Source organism: Lepisosteus platostomus, chromosome 6 (assembly GCF_059453375.1).
Source record: "Lepisosteus platostomus isolate fLepPlt1 chromosome 6, fLepPlt1.hap1, whole genome shotgun sequence".
Lineage (NCBI taxonomy): Eukaryota > Metazoa > Chordata > Actinopteri > Semionotiformes > Lepisosteidae > Lepisosteus > Lepisosteus platostomus.
This window is the reverse complement of record NC_142616.1, coordinates 67,694,814-67,713,910: the sequence shown is the minus strand read 5'-3', so window position 1 is coordinate 67,713,910 and position 19,097 is coordinate 67,694,814. Positions and strand designations below refer to the sequence as shown.

Below are 19,097 nucleotides of genomic sequence, written 5' to 3'. Positions count from 1 at the left end.
TCTTGTGGAAGAGATGTCCAATGTTTACAGGTCTCTCTCACTCTCCAGCTTCTCAATAACAAGAGAAAACGTAAGCTTGTCCAGCCAAGCACAGAATTATTTCAGTGAAGTAATTAATGGCTCAGGTGACAGGTAACCAGACACCTGCCCTCCAGGACTGGAGCTGCTCTCCCAGGGAGAGAGCAGGAGAAAGGGGCAGGCCCAGGGAGAGAGCAGGAGAGAGGAGCAGGCCCAGGGAGTGAGCAGGAGACAGGAGAGAGCAGGAGACAAGAGCAGGCCCAGGGATAGAGCAGGAGACAAGAGCAGGCCCAGGGAGTGAGCAAGAGACTAGAGAGAGTAGGAGACAGGAGACAGGAGCAGGCCCAGGGAGAGAGCTGGAGACAGTAGCAGACCCAGGGAGAGAGCAGGAGACAGAAGCAGGCCCAGGGAGAGAGCAGGAGACAGGAGCAGGCCCAGGGAGAGAGCAGGAGACAGGAGACAGGAGCAGACCCAGGGAGAGAGCAGGAGACAGGAGACAGGAGCAGACCCAGGGAGAGAGCAGGAGACAGGAGAGAGCAGGAGACAAGAGCAGGCCCAGAGAGAGACGGGAGTGGTCCAGCCGACAGTCAGAAGTGAGACAGATGACACACAGAGAGCAGAAACCTATTTAATCAAACCTTCAAAAAAACAGAATCTTAAAATGTCTTTTTTATTGGTTTAATGTTTACAATCCAATACAAAGTGGTACCACAACAACACAGTCCACGTGATTTGTTTTCGGCTGCTGGGTCTGCGGGCAGGAGGCCTGTCTGTCCGACTTTACTGCTGCAGCCAGGCACCAGTCTGTGTCCAAGCCTGAGCACTTCCTGTGTCCTCGTCTCCAGGAGGCAGTTGATGCTGTCCCATCATCCATCTCAGCAGCAGGTCCAGCGCTCAGCCCGAGGACCAGCCTGTGCCCAGCAGGTACAGCTCTGCGGCCAGCTCTCTGCAAACCTCACTGGCTTGTGATTGTGCTCAGACAGGAAGAGCACCACCAGCACAGTGAACCCCAGCCCCGCGGCCCCAACATCTCAGCTTGGGCGCAGCAGACTGCAACACGAGCAGTTTTATCTGTGAGCAGTCCGTACAGCACGCCCCTCTGGGCAGTACCCTCTGTGGGAAGTACCCTCAGCAGGGTCATACAGTACACCTCTCTGGGCTGTACCCTTGACAGGATTGTGCAGTACGCCCCTCTGGGCAGTACCCTCTGTGGGAAGTACCCTCAGCAGGGTCATACAGTACACCTCTCTGGGCTGTACCCTTGACAGGATTGTGCAGTACGCCCCTCTGGGCAGTACCCTCTGTGGGAAGTACCCTCAGCAGGGTCATACAGTACACCTCTCTGGGCAGTACCCTTGACAGGATTGTACAGTACGCCCCTCTGGGCAGTACCCTCTGTGGGAAGTACCCTCAGCAGGGTCATACAATACACCTCTCTGGGCTGTACCCTTGACAGGATTGTACAATACACCCCTCTGGGCATGTCCTCTCAGGATCATACAGTGCACCCCTCTGGGCAGTGCCCTCTGTGGGCTGTGCCCTCAGCAGGGTGTGCTGATGTTTCTGTGGACACAGATCTCACACACACACACACCAGGCTTGAATTCCTCAGGATTGTCATTCGCAGTGTAGAGACTCAGACCTTCCACTGCTGGTTTTCACTTGAGCTCTGACACACTAGCTGGTACATTTTCTAAATTGTATTGCTTTTATGAATAGAAAAATATATATATTTTTTTCGATTTAGAGTGCGGTAGTGCACTATATATTTAGGGGTCTTTAATCATATGAAAAATAGCTTTAAAAGGTGCCCCATGGTTAAGGTGCTGTGGGCCGACAAGGCTGCAGATTTCAGCCTCACTGCAGTCCAGCAGAGAATCAGGACAGTTCCTGCTCAAAAATATTTGTATGTACAGGTCTCTTGCAGGACATCTATAAGACATTACTAAAACAGCTATTTTCCACTTCAATTACTTTACAGAAAGCTAACATCACTGTGATTACACTGATATATCTGACTGTGCTTTTAGATGACTCTCACCCCTGTTCAACTCCGAGACCCTTAACAGCACAGTTTCTGAAGCAGGTGTCCAACACTGTCTTTTTCCAGACACAACGTCAGCACCTGTTGGCCTGACTTACTCGGCAGTGCCAGGCCAGGTCAGGACTGGGACAGGAGCCCAGTAAGTGTAAGTGGTGTTGCTAGACCAGTAGGTGGCAACTGTACTGGTCAGTATCTATCCCAGGACGCTCTCTGTAAGAACAGGTGTGTTGACCCCTAAAATCACCTGGAGCAGCAGTTTCTCTCTCCTCCCCCTGATCTCTGTGCACTTGAGTGGGGGGCGAGATGGGTCCCCTCCTCTGCGCAAAGCACTGTGGGACGCTTCAGGATGAAAGGCGCTATATACAGTACTTGTCAATTGTCAATGCTCGCCTGTGGTGTCACCCAGCCAGGTCAGAAGACGTCAAGAGGCTCGATCCGTGTTCGCTGACCCAGCCAGCCGGAACAATCTGCAGTCGCTGTGGGACACAGCTCCTAGCGCCAGCGCTGCTCCTCCCTGCCCAGCTCAGAGTGACCGCAGACTGGCAGTGTCCAGTCCCCTCACGCCCTCTGGGCCTCTCCGTGAGCCCCCCTGGCGGCCCCAGGAGTGTCTCGCTTTGTCCCGCTGAGTGGAACAGGAGCAAGAGGAGGCGAGGGCCGCTCCTGTGTCAGGGGACATGTTTCTGCGCTCTGCCGCCGAGCCAGCTGCTGTCTGGGTGTGTCAGGGGTCAGAGGTCAATAGTGTCACTGGAAACGCTGACTGAGTCTGCCTGCCGGCTGATCTCCAGGAAGCTCCTCCTGGCTTCACTGTCGGGGTCCCCCTCTGCCCCCGGAGAGAGGAAGGGCACGGTGTCGTCCTCGGGGGTACAGGGCCTGGCTTGGGCGGAGGCCCGGGACAGGGTGAACGAGACGGGACAGGACAGGGAGGGGGGGACCCTCCGGCTGCTGGTGTCCGCCCCCCCCGGACCCGGGGCTGCGGGCAAGCCTGCGTCCGGCCTGAAGGCGCTCCCTGCTGGAGCGGCCGGGCTGCCTCCCGCCGTGGCTGAACTGACCCCAGCAGCGTGGCGGAGCTCGGGGTCGCTGCAGCGCCGCGGCCCGCCAGAGGGGGCGCCGGGAGACGGCGGGGGCGAGAGCGCGGGGCCGAACAGGCTGTCCCTTAGCAGGTGCCCGCGGGGCAGCGCCTCGTCGATGCTGCGGCGCAGGTCGATGGGGGAGGGCGGGCGCAGGTCGAAGTCGGCGAACGACAGGATGGACTCCTTGTCCGCGTCCTTCTCCCGCTCCGCGCAGAGCAGCGCCCCCGGCCGGCCCAGCGCCTGCAGCAGCGAGCCGGTGGAGCCGCCCTGCTGGCCGCGGCCGTGCCTGCTGTCCGTCAGGGAGCGCAGGGGCAGCTGCTCCGCCCGGCTGCGGATCAGGCTCCTGCTGGTGTCGGCGCCGGGCCGGTCCTGGCTGGACTGGTTGTCCCCGCTCCCCGTGCCTGCTGCCCCGAGCCCATTGCTCTCCGCCTTCCTGTACGGCCGCCCCCGCAGGCTCTGCACGATCTTGGCCCAACAGGTGTGTCTCTGCGAGGAGGAGGAGGAGCCCGATGAAGATGACAACGCCGCCTCCTCGCCCCCGCCCTCCGCCGCCGCTGCCCCGGTGCCGGCCTGCTCTCTGCACACGGGCCTCCAGAACAGCCAGGAGGACACCAGCAGCATGGAGAAGGCCCAGGCCAGCTCCAGCAGCCGGAACCAGAACTGGCCCAGCCACCAGGCCCAGCTGAAGCGGCGCCAGTCCCCGAGCAGGCCGTACAGCCAGAGCCCGGCCTGCGCCTGCAGCCCGCAGCACAGCGCCCCGAGCACCGCGCACACGCACAGCACGCGGGACAGGACGCGCCCCAGCCGCTGCCCCGCCCCGGCCTGCGCCCAGCCCTCTCGCGGGCCGGGGGCGGGGTCGGGGTGGCGGCGCAGCCGGGGGAACGCGGCCAGGAGGAAGCCGGCGCACAGGAAGACGCCCCAGGAGACGGACAGCGCCTGCAGGACCACGGGCACCAGGGGGCTGAGCGCCCCCGAGAGCAGGTCGGCCGCCAGCAGCAGGGTGCAGTGCAGCAGCGCCAGAACGGCGGCCAGCGGGGGGCGCTGCAGGCTGGCGGGCAGCAGCCGGAGGCCGGCGCCCTGCAGGGCCAGCAGGCAGAGCGCGGCCAGCGCCCACAGGAGCAGCGGGAAGGGCAGGTTGTAGAGGCCGGCGACGGCCGGCCGGGGCAGCAGCTCGCGGGAGCCGTAGGGGTCGGCGAGGAGGCCCAGCGCCCGCAGGCCGCCCGCCAGCAGCAGGCCGGTGTTGGCGAGGGCCAGGCAGCCGCGGGGGGGCCCGCGCAGCGCCGGCGTGGCCAGCAGCCCCGCCGCGGCCCCCAGTGCCAGCAGCAGGGAGAGCGCGGCCGAGCCGAAGACGTGCAGCTCCCAGGAGAAGGACAGGGTGCGCCGCAGGTCGGCCCACCGCAGCGCCGTCCGGTTGGGCCCTGGCAGGCAGGGCCCCGGGGAGCCGGCTGGGCAGGGGGGCTCCGGGGCCAGGCTGGGGGACGGCGGAATGGCCTCTTCAAGCAGGATCTTGTCCGGCTCGAACCCGCGGCCGGCCTTCGGCACAGGTGTGGAGGCGCCCCCGGCGCCGGGCGCTGCGGGCACAGAGCGACAGGGAGAGGCACCGTCAGCCTGTCTGCAGGGCGGGAGCAGCCGGGGAGGCAGCTGTACAGCAGAGTTCAGGGGTGCAACTCTGTCACCAGAAACACCAAACCAGCCAGCCCGCTCCCCCGGATCAGAACCACTGCCCCTTGACATATAGGAAGCTGTTTCACTGATCGTCTCTTAGGGAGCCGAAGAACGCCCTCTCTCGCCAGCAGGGGGCGCGCCGGAGCTGCAGCACTGGGCCAGAGGGTGCTGGCTTAGCCGCACTGTACCACAGCTCCTCGAAATAGCACGGCCTGACATTCCCTCCCGGCAAAGGGAAAACGAGCTTTTCCTCAGGGATTAGGAGGGACACGCTGCAAAACTGTGCTTACGTTGCAGTCCATGTAGGAAAACAGTCTTCGTGTGCACTACTGCCTGTGCACACATATTATATATATAGATCTTTCTATCCGTTCAGGGACACGAGCTATTACACTGCAGAAACAGGAGCACTCAACCAGGATGCTGGGCCATGATCTCTTCTATATATACTGTATGATGTGTATAGTACAAGCACAAAGAGGGATGTTTTACATTCATACTGTGTTACTCTTGCTAAAAGATTTTAAAAATAGTTTCTGCTCCCCTGCAGTGCTCGTGCAGAAAAAACAGGGTCACATTCTGTGTTGCCCTCAATCTAACCAGAAAGAGAACAGTAGTGAAGTATTTTTAGCCTTGGTTTCTGGGATGGCGCGGGTGTGTTCTGGGCTTGGCCACTTGTGCACTGAGATGCCATGAGCTCTCTGGAAGCACACAGTGTGTGTGAGTGGCTGAGGGCTCCCACTCTCCCTGACCGGCCTCTGTTAACATTCCACTGCCACTAGTGGGTCAACTGCTTCCACACTGAAATTACTGAGGACCAGATCACAGCTTGTCAACACACAGCACAGAGCTCACAGACACACTGACACACTGCACTGAGAATACTGACACACTGCGCAGAACTTATTAAACCTTCACACAGCTCACACACTGCACAGAACTCACAGACACTGCACAGAGCACACTGACACACTGCACAGAGCACACTGACACTGCACAGAGCTCACAGAGCTCACTGACACAGCACAGAGCACACTGACACACTGCACAGAGCACACTGACACACTGCACAGAGCTCACAGAGCTCACTGACACAGCACAGAGCACACTGACACACTGCACAGAGCAGACTGACACTGCACAGAGCTCACAGAGCTCACTGACACAGCACAGAGCACACTGACACACTGCACAGAGCACACTGACACACTGCACAGAGCAGACTGACACTGCACAGAGCTCACAGAGCTCACTGACACAGCGCAGAGCTCACAGAGCACACTGATACTGCACTGAGCACACAGAGCCCACTGATACCGCGCAGAGCATATTCAAACTGCGCAGAGCTCAGTGACTCTCCAACATCATCAGTCCTCACCGTCTCTCCCACACTCTCTCCCCACAATCTAACAGCAGTGGGGGGGGTTATGATCAGCAGCACGTTCTCACACTCCTTTTAAAACTCTGATCCTTCCTCACTGAAAGGGGGAGCAGGTTGCTCCCAGAGCTGTGGGGTGAAGCTCCTATTCCCTGAGCCAGTTTTGATTTAGCCATCACCCCTGGAGACATTACTCACTAGAATATTAACACATTCTTTTAATTAAAATTCTGGCCTGTTTCCCAGGCTGGTATCTGGGCTGCTAAGGAGCCAGATTAGTTTCTGTTCTGCATTTTTGGTTCTTCCTCTCCTATTGCTCGTGGGACAAAGGACAGCGGCTCTCCAAGGTTATTTTTCAGGACTGAGCAGTTTTTCAGTCTGGAGTTACGGAGGACCCACAGTTTCTCTTGGTGCTGTGGAGCCACGAACATGGAAGTTAATCTGAATCTGCTGAATCTGAGTTCTGCTTGAGACCCAACTCCGTCCTATCCCTCTCTCCTTGCCTGTATCTGTGTCCCTGTCCCTCTTTCTCCATCTGTATTTCCACCCCTCTCCCCATCCTTCTCCTCCCTGCACCCCTTTTCCCTCTGCTTCTCGGGAGGAGACGGCAGGCAGCTCTGTGATTGAGGCCCAGGACACCTGTGACCTCCAGGTGACCCCAGCACTGCCCCCCCACACACACACAAGCACGCACGCACTAGTGCAACAAGCTCCCTAGAAACGGTGTGTTTATGGCGGAGATCTGACAGCATCGTCATGGAAAAACCCTGGATCGTTTATTGTTCGCGTGAGAGATGTTTACATTCCCTAACGGAGGGGAGCCATGGACTGGATCTTCACACTGCAGGAGCCCTGCAGCCCCCTGATGTACGAGGTATAAAGGCTGCGTCTAATGTATTGCAGGACAGGCCAGTCGCTACTGCAGCCTGCAGCCTCAGGTCCTACTGTACAGCCGCAGGCGTCCCGGTCTTGTTCTGAGCTCGGTTCTGGTCTCGTTGCCCTTGCCGGTGAGAGAGTGAGAGTTCTGATCAGCCCAGCGGCCCCTCCTCTCGGCGCTCGGGCTCTGGGGCTTGACGAGACCCAGCTGTGAGCTCGCAGTACTCTGCTAGAAACAACACAGCTCACCGGCTCGCCCCCCGCCCCCCCGACCGCTGGCTGAACCCACAGAGGAAAAGAGGTGCTGGCGAGGCAGCAGCAGCAACTACAGCTGAAATCCAACCTGCAGAGCAGCTTCAGGAACTGCTGCAGCTGCAATCTTCACTGGACTCACTGCTGCAGCTGCAATCTTCAATCTTCACTGGACTCACTGCTGCAGCTGCAATCTTCACTGGACTCACTGCTGCAGCTGCAATCTTCAATCTTCACTGGACTCACTGCTGCAGCTGCAATCTTCACTGGACCCACTGCTGCAGTAACTATAACTGCTGGATTAACTGCTGCAGCTCAATAGCTCCTGCAGTAACTGCTACAGCCCGATAGGTCTTGTAGTAACTGCTGCAGTGTATTGTCAGTTACATTACAGCACATTAACCCAGCATTACTCATCTGCCCCTCCCCCTGCCCCCTCTCTCTGTCCATCTGGTGCATGTTACACTGCTGTGTTCCCAGATCTCGGCTCCCTCTCCTGTCAGCTCACACCTCCGCACTCCAGCGGCCCAGCCCCGGCCCCTCGTACTCCGGCCTGCGCTCTCTCCCCTCCGCGCTCGAACCGCAGACGCACGCTCAGAAAAGCATCTCTGAAACTGAAAGTAATCTGAGATTGAACTTTTCAGTGTGGATTTTTTATGCCTCTTTGAACGTGAATCAGAGACAGCAAATTAAAAGAGAAACCCCCTCTGTGAGCATGTTCCGACGGCCCCGAAGATCTCTGACTGTGATAAGCATGGTTGTCGTCATGGTATTTTACTCAGACCACACAGCAGCAACCAAAACACAACACACCAACAAGGAGCCTCCTAAAGACAACCACCGTACCCTGTGACACAACAACAGCACACAACCACTGTTCACCGTGACACAACAACAGCAGACAACAACCGTACACTGTGACACAATATCAGCACACAACCACTGTTCACTGCGACACAACACAGACCCCTGCTACGGCATCTGCGGACTCAGACACTCTCAAGCTCAGCTGAAGCCCTGAGGTGCTTGAACCTCACCTCTAATGGACAGAGCAATGGACCCCCCACGGCCCACAGCTACCGCCTGCTGGCAGACAGATCTCTTTTTCCTTCATATCTTTCTTTTTCCCTTCCAGCAAAACCTTACCATGCTAGTGGTAGAACAAGGACTACGATTCCCAGTCTGCCCACACTTCCTGTTTCTCACCTGTCTTTGGCTGCTGACTGGCTGTGGTTGGCTCTGCCCCACCCACAGCAGGGAGGGATGATGATGATGTCACAGAGACGCTGCTTCCTGTGTCCTCAAGGCCTGGTGTGACCCGTAGCTCTGTAACACCTAAAACATGAGACAGGAGAACATGTTACACCTGTCACGCAGCAACATAGCAACACAGCAATACAGCAACACATGCTACACACTACTGGTGACTGCTACCAACAACACCAGGGACACGTTCACCAGTAGATGGAAGACAGAAGACAACAACTGAGAGGTCATTCAGAAGAAAGGAAAAAACAACAAAATGAAGGTCAAGAAAATAAGCTAAATTCCACCCTGCAGAAGGAAAGATTCTGGGTTGTGAGCCTCACCTGCTACAGTGGCACGGGGTGGTTTCGTTTTCCTCGCTGGGGGGGTGGTGGAGACTGGGGTCCGTGGTGCAGGGGTCACCATCTTGTCCCCTGACCGTGAGGACAGCCCGGGATTGGCTGAAGGCTGTGTAGGGGTCTGAGGTTGCAGTACTTGCGTGGTGCTGAAGGGGGCAGTAGGCTGACTCTGTGCTAATGTCCCCGAGCTGCCTGTCCCCAGAAGGTGGTCAGCAGAGGTGGAAGGCTCCCTGGTTGCAGTGGTAACACCAGGGGGATTTTTAACACTCCTGGTCTGGGCCTGAGGTTGGAAGTAAGCCAGACCATCACTGTGCATCGTTGGGGCAACAGCAGTACTCCCATCAACCCCCCATCTGTCTTCCTCACGCCCAGCTGTAGATAGAGAGGAGGACTCTGCCCCAGTCAGCCAATCAGCTCCCTCAGTTATAACGCCCGCGGTCGTGATAGGCTCTTCAGTGGCTTTGCCTGGTGTAATAAGCCCTCCCCCTGCTGGCAGCCCCACCCCTAGAGCGGTAACCATTGTGATGTCACTGGAGGGGGCGTGGCCACGGGGGGAGGCTGTATGGTGATTGGTGCAGGGGCTGTGCTGCATTGGGGTGCCCTGGCTGGAGGTCAGCTCTGTCTCCTCTGAACGTATAGTTGTGTCTCCACGTCCCGGTTGTGGGGTGCTGGACGCCATCGGGGTCACGTTGGAGGGGTGAGTCTCCTTCCCAGGTACCGCAGACACGAGGGGCTGCCTTGGTGCGGTGTGACTGTCTGTGGGATTCTGGGGTGCAGGGAGGGTTGGGGCTGCAGGGGCAGAAGTATGAGTGAGGTGAGGGGGTTCTCGGATGAGGGGGAGGGAAGAGACGGCTGGGGTCCACTGTGGCCCAGAAGTCTGGAATCCCTGTGGTGACACCGCAGTAAGGAGGGGATTGTGGGTTGGTGTGGAATGGGGCTCTTGGTCTGTTTTCACTGGAGTCTCCCTGTTCCCACCTGCCACCTCCTGCCTCACCAGCACTGTGGTGCTGGGGCTCTTCCGGGTCTGCTTCTGAGGGACCCCCTGGGAGGAATACTGGGTGGATGGAGGGGTAGAGGGGGTTGCCGGCTGGTTCAGGCCCAGACCCCGCCCTGCCGGGGCGGCAGGCCCGTCCACCGACCGCGCAGACAAGCTGGCAGCAGGAAGTGCGTTCTGCCTCCCTTCCGACTCTGTGGCACGTGTGCGACCACTTCCTGTCCCGGGGTGCTCAGGTGTCGCTGTGTGGGCACCCCCGGGCGAGGCTGTAGAAGCCAGGCCCAGAGAGAGGGCCTGCGTCCGGCCCATCGCAGGAGAGGAGGGCGGCCCTCGCTGGTCCCGGCCGGGGTCCGGACTGGAGGGGCCCGAGTGGAGCGGTGCTGGGGAGGGCCCGCTCTGCTGGGGAGGTGGGGCGGAGGAGGAAGCAGCAAGCAGGCCGGCCAACAGCAGGAGAGCCCGGAGCCTCGCTGGACCAGCAGGAATCGTGCCTCTGAACGGCGCCATTGCTGAGGGCTGCCAGAGGGGGGCGCTCTTGCTCTTGTCAGCCTGACTCTGGTTGTGTCCTGCGGGCAGCCAGCAGACAGCAGAGAGGTCAACAGGAATCGCAGCGATCAACACCCACAAACGCACAAACACAGACGCAACTGGCGTGGCCTGACATAGACGCTCACACGAAAGACCAGGATATTCATCTGCTGCCGTATGCTCTGAGTTCAGAGTTCCTTTTTGATTTTCACAGCCTGGATGCTGACAAACCTGAGGACTCAGAAAACTGAACTTTAAAGGGGTGACGGTCCCAAAATTCATACCAAGGAAAATTAATTTAATAACAGAGCTTTAAAAGAAAATAACTCATTTACAAATTCAAAAACATCTTGCAGACACAGAACAATCACCCACACAGAACCACACTGCCTGGAGTCTCCTGCTGTTCCCTTTCATCCAGAAAAAAACAACACTAGCACAGATCTCTCGTTTTCTCCTTTTATTCTCTTGAGAACTGGTCCTAGATATGCCCATTAAATAACACAAAAATGGTATCAACACAATAGTGAAGTAACAGAATGTAGCTCACAGGTTTCTGAGCTGGTGGTGTGATGTAATATGAGGGGAGAGAAGGCTAAGACATGCAACAGTAGCTCTGCCAGCTCCTACCAACTGCCAGAACAGACACTGCCTCCCAGCGAGTGCCTCTGCTCCCAGGACAGACACAGACTCTCTGCCTCCCAGAACTGACACTGACTCTCCCCGCCTCCCAGGACAGACACAGACTCTCTGCCACCCAGAACAGACACTGACTCTCTCTGCCTCCCAGAACAGACACTGCCTCTCCCTGCCTCCAAGAACTGACACTGCCTCTCCCTGCCTCCCAGAACAGACACAGACTCTCTCTGCCACCCAGGACAGACACTGCCTCTCCCTGCCTCCCAGAACTGACACAGACTCTCTCTGCCTCCCAGAACTGACATAGACTCTCTCTGCCTCCCAGAACTGACACAGACTCTCTCTGCCGCCCAGGACAGACACTGCCTCTCCCTGCCTCCCAGATCAGACACAGACTCTCCTTGCCTCCCAGGACAGAGAGTGATTATTTTTATTTGCTTTGGCAACACTGATTGTACCTATCGGTCATGCTAATAAAGCCCCTTGAATTGAACTGACTCTCCCCGCCTCCCAGAACAGACTCCAGTCTGAGAGGCAGTGTCTTTAAACCTCCTCTGGTCTCCAGAATACATAAACCACTGAGTCAGCCTGCGTGTCCGTGCCCTCACCCGACGTAAAGAGAGAATCGAGGCACAGAGCCAGAGCCTTTAGGCACTACATGAGCCACTGGAGCTGTGTTCATCTGAGCGCGGGAGAGGCAGAGTGAAGGAGACAGGGCGCTGCAGCTTGTCTGTGTGTACTGAGGTCTTGATGCTGATAAGGATGAGATTCTGGGATTGATTAGCTACTGGAAACCTCAGGGAGAAGAGCAGAGCAGCCTCCTCATCTGCTGACGGTGTCTGCCGTTCGGGGGGTTTGGCAAAATAATTATCTTGATCATGTTAATAATGCCCTTCGAGAATCTTGTGCATGACAGCAGGGCAATGGGAGTGGGGGGAGGGAGAAGGAGAGATGAGGTGGGACAGTGAGAGAGATCGGAGTGTGGAGGGGGGGGGCAGAGACCAGGAGAACAGAGAAACAGACATCAGACTCAAACTCACCTTCAAGCCAAAATCACATCACTGAAGCAGAATCTCTCTCTGCCACACACACGCAGGCAGGAGCAGTGGAGCCCAGAGAAAGAGATGCCTGCAGGAACCTTAGCCCGTGTCAGAGCAATTATTTTGATGTGCAGCTGCTAGACTCCCCCTCTCCTCTATCCATTGCCCCCTTGTGCAAAACCCACCTGTCTGTGTCCACCTGTGTGTCTGCCTGCTCTCACCTTGATGCCAGTGTGTTGAGCCAGGTCTTCTGCCTGTAACTGTAGTTATTTTAAATAGATCCTTGAACATGCAGATTTTCTGAGAATCACACTGCCTGACAAACAGTACCAGTGGGGAATCAAAAACTACCTGAGGGCAGAGCACCGGCCATCCTGAGGAATGTTATTTCTCCAGGATGTCCGCATGCTGCTGGGAGGGTGGCATGTTCTGGCGTGTGATGGCATGTGCTGGCGTGTGCTGGTATGTACTGGCGTGACCTGGCATGTGATGGCATGTACTGGCATGTGCTGGCATGTGATGGCATGTGCTGGCATGTGCTGGCGTGTGCCGGCATGCGCTAGCATGTGTTGGCGTGCACTGGCATGTGCTGGTATGTGGTGGCGTGTTCTGGTATGTGCTGGCGTGCGCTGGTATGTGGTGGCGTGCGCTGGTATGTGGTGGCGTGTCAAGGCATGCTGTGCCACGAGGTCAGCGTGCTGGTGATCCTAGGATCACTGGGATTACCGGTGTCAAGTTTGGCTCTGTTCTTGTTAAGCCTCTGCTAGTAAGAGGGATCATCAATTAAACAATAAACCAATTAATTCCCTAACTTGAGAGAGGGAGGGGGCCTTGACTGTCACTGAGACCCACTGAGTGAAGGACAGCGGTGATTCCTGTCTGCTGTCAAAGACACAAGGCAGTGACCACAGCCAGGCCAGAGGAACTGGACACAGGCTCACTGACCACAGCCAGGCCAGAGGAACTGGACACAGGCTCAGTGACCACAGCCGGGCCAGAGAAACTGGACACAGGCTCAGTGACCACAGCCAGGCCAGAGGAACTGGACACAGGCTCACTGACCACAGCCTGGCCAGAGAAACTGGACACAGGCAGGCCTGGCTGTCCAGAGAGGACAGGCTGTGCTCCCACTGCCAGCAGAGAAAAGCAGAGTCAGAGTTGCACTTTCTGCTGAACTGTAACAAATACTCTGGGATTAGACAAACATTCTTCCTTAAAATAATAAATCTAATCCCAGAATTCCCACACCTGCCAGAATTAGAACAGTTTCTAATCCTACTGGATGAGGAAACTCAATAACACTGCAGCCCAGTGTGTGATCTCCTGTCCCAGCCTGAGGAACAGAGAGTCAGCCTCCCAAGTAATAAGAGAGGGGTGTCCAGACCCAGAGATTGATCTCCTGCCTCGATAAGAATGTAAACAGCCAGGATGATCAGCGCTGCCCTTTACTCACTGAGACACAGACTGATCGATCAGGTCATTGATTGATAGATTGTGTTTTGTCTCTGAGTCTTTCTCAGAGCCACATGGACCTAAAGTTCTGCTACAGTGGGGGAAGGACCATATAAGGGCACATGTCCCTGAAACCCAGGAGACAGAGCCCAGACCTCTGGAAAAGAGCAGCGGAATGAATTTGTTTTCACTCAGTGATGGGAAATCAGGCTGGTGCTTATTCAGACCAGGAGCCTCCATAAGTAGGAATAAAGAGCAGTTCTCACCCGTGAAAGAGTCCTGCGCGCGGTGCGTGTCCGGCCTGCTCTTCTCTGTGCCCCCAACTGGAGAGGGATCCAGGGGGTCTCTGGTGTCCTGGTGGCCAGGGACAGCGGATCTAGAGCTTTGTTTTCCTTTCCTCTTGCAGAACCAAAAAGCACCTGCTGACTGGTGTCCAGTGTAAGGAGACGGGGCCCAGCTGATCGGAGAGGTCGGGGGGCTCACAGACTAGGGGCGCAGTCGCAGCCCGGGAGCAGCAGGGCATCAGCCGTCTGCCGGCCCCCAAGGGCCTCTCGCTGGACTCAATGTTGCTCAATGTTCCAGTGCTTCGTATCCCAGTGAGGGGCGTTAAAGAATAAACTGTGATCCGGAGGAAAACAGATGCGAAAGGACAGCAAGAGGGCGACCCAGAGGTTACAGACACACGGCTGCTGCGGCTCCTGTCGTAGACCCTGACCCCTGACCCCTGACCCCTGACCCCTCCCGCTGAAGGACAGAGTGTGTCCCTCTGCTCCCTCTCACTCTCACTGAACAGCCCCAGCGCACGCCCCCGCAGTCACACACCAGCCAGTAGCTGGCTCTTAGTCACGCAGTAAAACCCAGCAACTTGTAACTGCGGCTGCCAGGACTTCACCAAGACCAGATGCTGAGCTGCGCTGCGCTGCAGTCCACACATTAAAAAGGGTCTCTCTCTCTCTCCTCTGACTGTCTCACCCCTCTCCCTGTTCCTCAGCCTCCCTGTCTCTCTCAGTCTCTTACCCTCTGTCTCCTTGTCTCTCTCAGTCTCTTACCCTCAGTCTCCTTGTCTCTCTCAGTCTCTCTCCCTCTGTCTCCCTGTCTCTCTCAGTGTCTCTCCCTCTGTCTCCCTGTCTCTCTCAGTGTCTCTCCCTCTGTCTCCCTGTCCCGGTCTCTCTCAGTCTGTGCCTCCCTGGCTCCTAGTTTCTCTCTGTGTCCTCAAAGTCACAGCTAACACGGACACTCGGGAGATTTTCTTCCTGTTGTCCTGATCAGGCAGGGGCGTGTCTGATTGTGCTGCTGGGAGCTCTGGGAGCAGGGCTCTGGGTCCCCAGTGGGGCATCGCGGCAGTGGGCAGCGGACGGGTCCCCCCGTGTCTCTGCGGTGCCCCAGTCCGTCATCCAGCCTGTCCTGCTGAAGTCCAGCACGACACCAGACACCTTTCCCTCTCTCCTCCCGAGCGATACAGAGGGCACTGCGGCCGTCCGCACACCTGGGCACACCTGGCACCCCGAATGAAGAGCCTCCTCTGTGCCCGCAGCGCTAGGAAGGAGAAAACAAAGAGTTAAAACTCTTCGCGCTCGCCTGTCTGCAACCCCGACCCCTCGCTCTTCGCTTCGTCCTGCCGCTGCCTATCCATCTGAGCGGCTATTTCTGCAAACACCCCACCCCCACGGCGAGCCCAACAGACACGCGTGTGTGCACACGCGCGCGTGGGATACACCTGCACGCCGCCAGTGGAAGAGAAGCGGGGCGCTAGACGCCGGGCTACGGCGGTCCAGCCCTTTTTCTCCGTGCCTGTGCCTTCCGGCTGCTGCGCCTCAGGCTCCCCTTCCTCCTTTCGCTTCCGCGGAGGTGAATTTCTGCCTCCTCTCGTTCAGCGCCAGGCTCGCTCGCTCCCTCCCCTCTCTTCCTTTCTCACCTGCCGCCGCTCCGCTCCGGGCTGGACGGTCGTGTCTCTGTCGGCCCCACGCTTCTCGCAGCCGCGGCACGAACCAGCCTCTCGCCTCGTGTCTCGGCGTCTGCCCGTGGATCTGCTCGCTGCCGCTCTGCTGCGAGCTCACGCCCTCTCTCTCTCCCTCCCTCTCCGCGTATCAGCGTGAGAGCGGCCGGCCGCCGGCTGTGGGCGCACTTACACAACAGCTCGGCTCCCGAGCTCCTCAGTGACACCCGAGGGGTGCCGCAGCTTCAGCGAGGCGGCAGGAGCGCCTCGCCCCCAGCAGGCGACACTGAGGGGCGGCTGGCACGTCCAGCAGCAGGGCGCTCCAGCCCCAGACTGGGAGGAAGCAGAGAGAAATCAAGGTGCTGCACTAGCACGGGGAACTGGTGCTCGCACTGGAAACTGTCACGTCGCCTGAGCAGCAGCCTGTGTGCAGCGAAGATCCAAGGGGACAGTAGGTCTTACTAACTGTATACCCAGCCTTTCAGAGCTCTTCCAACCAGCAGTGCCAGTAACAGACACACACAGAGAGCTGTCAGATTTACAGAAGGCTGGTCAAGTCTCGGGGAACTGAGAGCTGAGATGACAGACGAGGGGCGCGGGTTCAAACTGGTGATGCATTGAGTGGAGTACTGCAGGGATCTGTGTCCGGACCACTGCTCCTCCTGGTTTCTATCAGTGATCCGGGTACCGTTAGGGTCGCTGGCCAACTCTGGATCAGCGGCAAATCAGACTCAAAAGGATTTCGGCAGCGTTCAGAAGGGGGCAAACGCACCTGGCAGCTGACGTGTGTCTGTATGTGAGTCAGGGAGCTGGCCACCTGACTGGAGCAGAAACATTCAGAACGAGAAACTGAGGTTCCCTTCTGAAACTGAGGTGCTCCTGTTGACACGTCATTTATCTCCTCCAGGCCCTGCAGGGAAGGCAGAAAAGAGTGTTAGGCTACAGTTCACGGTCAGAAGTGTGGGAATGAAATCAGGGGGTGTTATCCCTGGTGGCCTGGCTCGACCTCACTCCGGGCCGGAGCGGTCTGGCCTCCCTACAGCTCCCACTGGAATCACCTGGAGCAGCAGTTTCTCTTCCACCTGACCTGTGAGCAGGGGGGCAGCAGGGGGTCTCTCCTGTAGGCGAAGCCCTTTGAGAGGCGCTATATCAACACAAGGAATTCTCAGGCGGCGTTCCTGCTGGGACCGTGTGTGTCCCGGGACCAGCACGGGCCGGGGGGCCGCCCAGACACGCCCCCTGTGCGCCAGAGAGAACAAAGACATTGCTTGTTCCAGGACGCTCCAGGCCGAAGTCCTCTCTCTCTCCGGGGACCGGCTGCCGTCGGAAAGCCCTGCGGACAAAGTTCCAAACCTGCTGGTGTGTGTTTACCTTTCCCGCTTCACCGCCAACAGCTCTGATCTGACACGTCTCCTGTGACAAATTGGTTTTCTAATCCTTTAGGCGCTCGGTACAGGTATTTCAGCCAGCCTGCTGCAGAGACCCCCCAGAGGAGCAGGCGGAGACAGGACCGGGCTCAGAGTGACCCCGAGGGCGACTGCACTCTCTGCCTCGCTGGCACACGGGGTGTTTGGACCCCCGGCTGTTATATCATCTCATCATACATTCGGCACAACCTCTTGTTGCCATGGGAGTAGGGAACAAGCTGCCCAGCCACGCTGACTCAGATACGAGTTTCATTTCTTGTTCCAAATAAAGCTCATCAATCAACTTAATTGATTAAGTATTGGCTCAGCTGAAAGGGCTGCATGTTTTTTCTTAGGGTGCGTCTTACCCAATGATGCCACGGACTGCCCTGTGCCCAGTGGGGTCACTCTTTCCCCGTTATTCAGTTGATTCCAGGGGTTCAGGCCGCGAGGGAGTCCGAACCGTGTCCCCCCCCCAGGTGAAGTACTGTGACCTCTGACCTGTGCTTCCCAGAGCCTGTGAGCGGCGTCCTGCCTCTGTTCAGCCACACCTGCCAAGGCCAACAGCGCAGGAGGCTGTGGGTGGTGCTTCCCTGTCGCTGGCTCCAGCCCCAGGACTGGAGCAGGGCCAGCGGGCCAGTCCAGGAGCAGGTCGGCGTGGGCGTGAGCTCAGCGCCTCGGCTCGGCTTGGGCGAGCTCGGTCTCTCACGCTGCCTCACCCTCTCCTCTTTTCTTTCTATTCCCATTTGAATGTCAAAGGAAGGATGAGGTCACCTCCACACACTGCCTGCTGGGAATCTGCTCCTGCTGCGCTCAGCGGGCGGAACCTTACACCCAGGGTGAGGTAACAGGAGCTGGCTGCCTGCGTGTGTCAGTGAGAGTTGGCAGGATTACACCCCTCCTCCTCATTTCCTAGAAGACAGACAGGTGTGCCCAGGTGAGTCATCTCAGGCTCCGTCCTTGTTAAGGGGGCAGCGCCTCTAACAGCCTGCTGTCCGTCACACTTCTCTCAACCAGTTTACACAAAGAGCTGTGGGAGTGTGGAACAAACCACCCAGCTTGTGGAGGAATGACTTTAATGGGCTGAATTTATAGCGGGTCTCGTCAACAGCGGGTCTCTGTGGGAGATCCCACAGGTGCTGAACATTGGGATTCTCTGTTTCCTTGAACCTGCCCTCCCTACAGTTCCCATGTATTTCACCCTGTGCAACAGTTTCTCACTCCTGGGGGATAATAATAATAATAATAATAATAATTGCTTACACTTATATAGCGCTTTTCTGGACACTCCACTCAAAGCGCTTTACAGGGATGAAGGGTCCCCTCTTGTATGCAAGGCCCTGTGGGAGGCTTTGGGATGAAGGACGCTATATACTCACACGAGTCAGTGTTCGGGCTCAGATACAGGGTCCGGAGTCCTGGGCTCTGTTCTGGCCGGGCTGAGGTACAGTATCTGTCAGCGTGGAGCCCCTAGACTACAATGAGCATGACCGAACCTGTTCAAGGCTTGCAGGGTGCACTGCATCCCAAGAGATGCATCTGTTGATAACTCTGGTGGTTATTGCCGACGTTTACTGAGGATCGTTTTCTACCCAGATTTCAGGAAGAGAGGGGTAAGATCCCTGCTGCTCGAGAGGTTTCTCTGGCGCCTCGCAGGTTCACGGATTCCTCACAGGTCCTCACAGATTGCACACCCAGGGAGCAGCGGCTCTCTCTGTGCCTGCTGCTCTTCAGGAATGTGGTCCGTGCGACAAATCTACTTGATCACATGAACACGGGAAAGAACTGAGATTATCCGCCCCACACGTCCTTCCAGACAATCGAGACAAGTTTGTTTCCGCTGACACTAACAGAGCTCAAGTTATTCTCACCTCTTAAACACAGGCATCACACCTGTAAATGGATAATTTCCAAATCCTCGTCTCTGGAGCCAGCAGCTTCAGAATAGGGGGGTCTCTTTTTATTTGCAAACTCATCAGCTCTTAACCCGACAGAAGCAGGTGAAGCTCAGGCCCGTGTGACAGTCTGTGAATCAGCCAGTCTGACAAATCCTCTGTCTGCCCCCCTGTTTCTCTCTCAGCCCCACCCACCCCTGTCATTATCCTGTTTAGGCTCCTCTCTGGACTCAGGATCTTGGGCTGAAAATAACCAGCTTTAACCTGGAGGATTTCACTAAGATCATTAGAGATCACTGGAGC

The 19,097-nt window shown here is 57.2% G+C and overlaps 1 protein-coding gene and 1 long non-coding RNA gene across 3 annotated transcripts; one reads left to right on the top strand and one right to left on the bottom strand.

Annotated features, from left to right (window-relative positions):
* Positions 1–676: 676 nt before the first annotated feature.
* Positions 677–16,403, bottom strand: LOC148662254 (uncharacterized). 2 transcript variants are annotated; one of them, XM_088637206.1, is made up of 5 exons: positions 15,473–16,403; positions 13,824–15,093; positions 8,893–10,464; positions 8,510–8,638; positions 677–4,703 (listed from the first exon to the last, which is right to left on the bottom strand). In XM_088637206.1, exons 3-5 carry the CDS (start codon positions 10,403–10,405, stop codon positions 2,788–2,790), a joined length of 3,558 nt encoding a protein of 1,185 aa, XP_088493332.1. In that variant the 5' UTR covers positions 10,406–10,464; positions 13,824–15,093; positions 15,473–16,403; the 3' UTR covers positions 677–2,787. The 2 variants fall into 2 exon arrangements, with proteins under 2 accessions (XP_088493332.1, XP_088493333.1); XM_088637207.1 differs by lacking the exon at positions 15,473–16,403 and adding an exon at positions 10,598–10,657 and having other exon boundaries at positions 8,893–10,468; positions 13,824–13,952.
* A 142-nt stretch (positions 16,404–16,545) lies between these two features.
* On the top strand, positions 16,546–18,755 carry LOC148662253 (uncharacterized). Its single transcript, XR_015939693.1, has 3 exons — positions 16,546–16,852; positions 16,937–17,836; positions 18,496–18,755. It is a non-coding gene; the product is annotated as an uncharacterized LOC148662253 (long non-coding RNA).
* The last annotated feature ends 342 nt before the right edge of the window (positions 18,756–19,097 follow it).

Bases quoted from the DNA above. Each gene is read 5' to 3' on its own strand.
- LOC148662254 (XM_088637206.1), bottom strand. From the start codon at position 10,405: ATGGCGCCGTTCAGAGGCACGATTCCTGCTGGTCCAGCGAGGCTCCGG. The intron at 8,639-8,892 runs GTGAGGCTCACA...CTCATGTTTTAG, and splicing joins ACCCCGTGCCACTGTAGCAG to GTGTTACAGAGCTACGGGTC. The intron at 4,704-8,509 runs GTGAGAAACAGG...CTGTGCCCGCAG, and splicing joins CAGTCAGCAGCCAAAGACAG to CGCCCGGCGCCGGGGGCGCC.